At 30.1% G+C, this 5,172-nt stretch overlaps 1 protein-coding gene across 1 annotated transcript in view; it reads right to left on the bottom strand.

The window, feature by feature from the left end:
- Positions 1 to 5,172, bottom strand: part of LOC106681602 (CLN3 lysosomal/endosomal transmembrane protein, battenin) — a 140,453-nt gene that overhangs the window by 30,417 nt on the left and 104,864 nt on the right. The window contains exon 6 of the mRNA XM_067046351.1: positions 747 to 812. Coding sequence (XP_066902452.1) covers positions 747 to 748 — 2 coding nt within the window. The 5' untranslated portion in view covers positions 749 to 812. The remainder of the gene's footprint in view (positions 1 to 746; positions 813 to 5,172) is intronic.

The raw sequence follows: 5,172 nt of genomic DNA, 5'->3' as shown, positions 1-5,172 counted from the left end.
TATTGTTATGGTTAGCGATAGCTTCCTACAGTGAGGTTACCGAATACTTCAAATTTGGTTAAAAAACAAGAAAGTAAACACAGCTCATACTTTAGCAGTTCCTAGAAGATCGGATTCTTACATAAAAATACATAGGTAAAAAGTTGACCACTCCCCAAGGGTTCCTAGCGGTGATATGTATGATTTTTTTAAAATGGCCACTGTATATTTTTAGGTTAATTCCAAAAACTTAAAGTATTGCAAATAGCACAAATGTCATTGTAAACTACTTAATAGAGCATTTAACGAGCTTCGATTTGAGGTTTAATAGAGTTTTTTATGTTCAATAATTCCCGAGAGACAAATATATTTTTTTTAGTCGGAAAAAAAAAAACTTGTTAATTTATTTTGGTAAATATCATGAAAACTACTATTCATAGGAAAATAATGGCTATAATCTACTGTATGGTGCATTTAAAGAGATTCAAATTTAGCCCTAATATTGCAACAATCTAATGTTGTATATTTTTCAAGATTTAGCAAAATGTAAATTTAATTTTTAAAATATGCATGAACCAGAAATTTACAGATAATGATTGAAAATCATGCACAAAATTTCTCCACCGGATGTGAATTAGTATCATTAACATAAAATCACTTTCATGTAGATAAAACTACACAATCACTAATAACATGTAGATAAAAAAAAAACAAGATGTGGTATAAGATATAATTATTTGATATAAATCTATGTAAAATATACTTACATTTTGTAGAATAGCTTGTAAAAGTCAGAATATAAAACACGTCAACGAAACCAAAATCCTCGATTTCTGAAACAAAATGACGACAGTTAGTATATTTAAAGAAAATCATAATTAGCTTAAATAACAAATTGTATATACTTCATACAAAACAAATGTTTTAGATATGATAAAGTCACTTAATAAGTAAAACTCTGACTTGAATGTCTTAACAACAGAGGAAATAAGATTTTTTGAAATAAAATTATCAAGTGCTTGCAGTTGTACATAAAGGACAATTTATATTGTAAATGGGATAAAGGTAAAAATGTTAGAAATCGACTAACATAGGACAAAAATGGATCATATAAAATAATGAAGAGTATGAAAATATGTTTTTATTGATGTATGTGACAAATTTATTAAATTTATGTGGGGGGTCAAGTTTTCATCTCGTGAGAACACCACAGAAATAAAAGTCGACCCTTCAGGCCGGATTTGAACCGACCATTGCAGCGACAAGGAAGTCGCTTTACTTCCTCAATTCCAAACGCGAAGAAGTCTATGGGGATCACTGAGCCAGAAATTGAACCATGAGAGGAGGACCCACACTCCTGACTTGCTACAAAGAGGGTCCACCAGCGTTACGGTGAACTTATATATTGCATTTACCTCTTTAAACCTTTCACCTTACCCCAAAACATCAGAAAAGGTAAACAATAACAGTTCTAACAATAAGTCCACACAAATTTGCACCGTCGTAATCTTCCTCCAACTACCGCAATGTGCAGTCGATTTTGAATCTAGCGTGACAAAAATTCAAAAATGAAGATTGAGATTATGATGGGGGAGGTATTTATACCATCAGTAGAGTGTTAATGATCTAGTTGTAGAGGTGCCGGTTCGAGTCTGGCCTGGGGGTTCGACTTTTATTTCGTGGCGGTCTTACGCAATGAAAACTTGACCCGCCTACTATGGACCCCCCCGTATGTCAGAAATGACCTGGAAGGGGGTAATAAAAAAAATGAAAACTAATACATCTTCAACTGTTTCAGAGATAAGTTAGTTCGTTCATTCCCTTAGCAATGAACAGTATAAGGAAGTTTTAGTTATTTTTTTCTATTCCACGAAGGAATGCAATAAAAGAGCAATTACTGATACTATTTTTACCCAATTTCAAGCACTAAAAATCAATGTCAATGAATATCGTTAAACTAAACGCAAACTGTGCTACTTTTTAGTCTAACTTTTGACGTACACCAACGAGAGATCTAAATTTTGATTCTTTTAGCCCAATTAGTAAACATGTGAAATTTAATCTACCGTATGTCGCCGTTCGAAAACAATAAATATTGTGCTTCAGGGGGAAAATTAGTGATTTAGGGACCAATGTCCGTCCCATGGAGATATTGAAGGAAAGAGTCTATCGTTTTAACAATTTCCTTGGAAAAAAAAATGTACTCTATTGAGTATACAAAAGAAAGTTTAGTCTGTGGACATACTGTCAAAGCCCTAAGAGAAAAAAAAATAGAATTTTCTAAACATTTTTTATAAGCTTAAAAAATAAATCGTTTTCAGCTATATAATATAAGATTCTGATAAGATTATACTGGAAATAAAGTCTGGTTAGATGGTATTATTGAAACATACAATTGAGGATATGTCACATGACAGCGTATCGCATTTATGTACATTGATCAAGAATTATCAATAAGCTGTTGTACATCTCACGAAAAATGTGCAAGAAAGCAAAGAAAATCAAGAAAAGTACTTGAATGTAGCAACCAAGGGTTGGTAAAAAGACCACTAGGCCCAATTGTCAGACTAGTTCCCTCCACCAGTTGCCAATACTAAACCGATATTATTAACAATGCAATAATTTTCTCTGGACCTCTCTAATTAGATTCTACAGATCAACAACCTAAAACGGCAGGTCGCTAAGCGATAGTGTTCTGAATTGCCTTATAATGCCAGATACGAATATTCTGAGTATTGAAGAAAAAATTGAGGAATTTGATCAAAATGATACTTGTCATAATAGTTGTTTCATGTTTTATTTTTTAAATTATCAAAGGAATAAAAAGATTTTAGGTTTTCGGATTGGAAATGGTTCAGAAATCACTCAATGATCTTTTTAAACAATTAAAGATTAGTCTGTATGAAATAAAAATATTTTATTATCAATAACATGCGTTCCAGGCTTTTCTCCCGATAGATTCCCAATAAGCAACACAGTGCACTACTGTACTTCATGAACTGAAAAAATACCAGAGATTTATAATGTACAAAACTAGTCAGATAATCAATTAAGAAGAAATGTCAAAACAAAAACAGATTACATAAATATAAAATAAAACTTAAGTTAAGAACTGCTAGAAAAAACGAAGAGGATAAAGAGCGCACAGGAATCCTAATATCTGTGAAATAAACCTTTTTTGGGTCTTGTAAACTATTACTAGCCGTATTTTCTTTTAGGTAAAAGTGGTGACAGCATTTGATCTTCAAAACAGCAAAGCAAAAGGAAGGTTTTAACTCGTTTATTATTTATCTACATTAATTAGTTATTACAAAAAAAAAAAAAAAATACGACAATCTTCTAATTCATTGTTCTGAATCATAATGTAGCATAAACTGCCCCGTATGGAACTAATAGCATCTATGCAAGCATAAACACATATAAGTACTCAATATAACATTCCAAGGAACTATAAATAAGCATACAAATTCAATGTTAGAATCTATACAACTATTAAGATATTAGGTAGAAATATAAGATATAGAAATAAAAAAAAAAATACTATATACATATATAAGATATAACATAAAAATATCCATTCTGTGATGGATAATTAACCAATATCATATCATCCAGGCCATGAAAACCATGTAATCAGATTTGTATGATTTTTATTTTATTCGTTCCATTTGGCATCCTTATTAACAATGTAATATTATATTATGATCTTAAATATTTTTTGAGATATCCGTTTTCAAAAATGTATGAATACAATTTTTTTTATTTCCGAAAAATGTAACGTTAGTGACATAGTTCAAGTAAAAATGTCATAACTTCGGCAATTTTTATCATATCACAATCATTTTTGCACTCAAATGTTCAGAAAACACAATAGAATAAGTTAATGGATTTAGTAGTATTTTTATTAAAAATTCAAAATTGGACTTATATATTTTAAACTTTTAAAATAATTTTTATGACAATAAAATATTTATATCTCTAGTGACCAAAATATAATGATCCTGAAAGTATGAACTGCAACGGTCACGAATAAAATTGGTGTTTTATTTTATTGCAAGTATATTTAATTTAAATAGATAATATACTGTCTGCTGTATATCTGCTAATGAATAAATCTTGAAAAATAGGAAGCGTTCAACGGTGAATGAGTGGTTCTGAGTCTTGAAAAAATTGCACCACGTTATAAATAATATGCAAACGTTTAAATCCGAACCCAAAGGTACATTATCAAAAACGATTTACATAATAAAACAACACTATTTTTATATTTATTATTATGATGTACCATAAAAGATGTATCATAGTTACTTAACCTCAGAATTAACAGGGAACAGCAAGCGGTTAACATCACACTCCAACCGCAAGGTGGCTAAAGGAGGACACGACACAGTAAGGTCAGAAGATACTTGAGAAAACTCGCTTGTTGGTCATACAAATTCATATGATTTAAGAATAACAATCTTAGAATCAAATATTAACAAATAAAGGCACCTCCAAACGGTTTTCCATCTTTTTCGGGATACAATATTTTGAATAATATTTTATTTAAGAAAATATTGTTGTCATTCTTATTATTTATAACGTGTTTACTTTATATTAGTAACACTTCGGTTAGTAAAACCAAAAACGATAGGGAAATGTAAGATTTAATTTTCTACATATTATAATATACGTCAACACTTTCAATATTACTCGTATTATGAGAGTGATTACCAACACATTATTTTTTGGTGTTAGTTTTTTGTCACATTTATCCAACTTTTAATAGGTTGGGCTAGGGTATTTACGCCCCGAAAATTCAGCCCTAATTTCCAGGCCAATTATTGCAGTTTTATTTATCATAAACCCTCTATAATCTAGATCATTTAATGTGGACTATATAATGATAAGAGATTTCGGAATTACGTTGATCGTTCTCTGATTTGATTTATTTGGGTAAATGCATACATAGCCTTTAATTCTCACAATATTCAAGGAGGAGGGGGAGGGGTGGTAGGATAAATGTGAAAAAGAAGGGATTAATATTTTAGGTTGTCTACCATTTTTATGAAAGCTATTCAGCCTAAACATTCTCTTATGAATTTAATGTAAATTTAATTTCCTTATGAATTTAATGTAATTAAATTTCCTTATGAATTTAATGTAATTAAATTTCCTTATGAATTTAATGTAATTAAATTTCCTTATGAATTT

The sequence above is a fragment of the Halyomorpha halys genome, unplaced genomic scaffold (genome assembly GCF_000696795.3).
Source record: "Halyomorpha halys isolate HHAL.00 unplaced genomic scaffold, Hhal_1.1 Scaffold350.1, whole genome shotgun sequence".
NCBI classification, from domain to species: domain Eukaryota; kingdom Metazoa; phylum Arthropoda; class Insecta; order Hemiptera; family Pentatomidae; genus Halyomorpha; species Halyomorpha halys.
The sequence above is the reverse complement of the archived record's forward strand: the minus strand, read 5'-3'. Positions and strand labels throughout refer to the sequence as shown.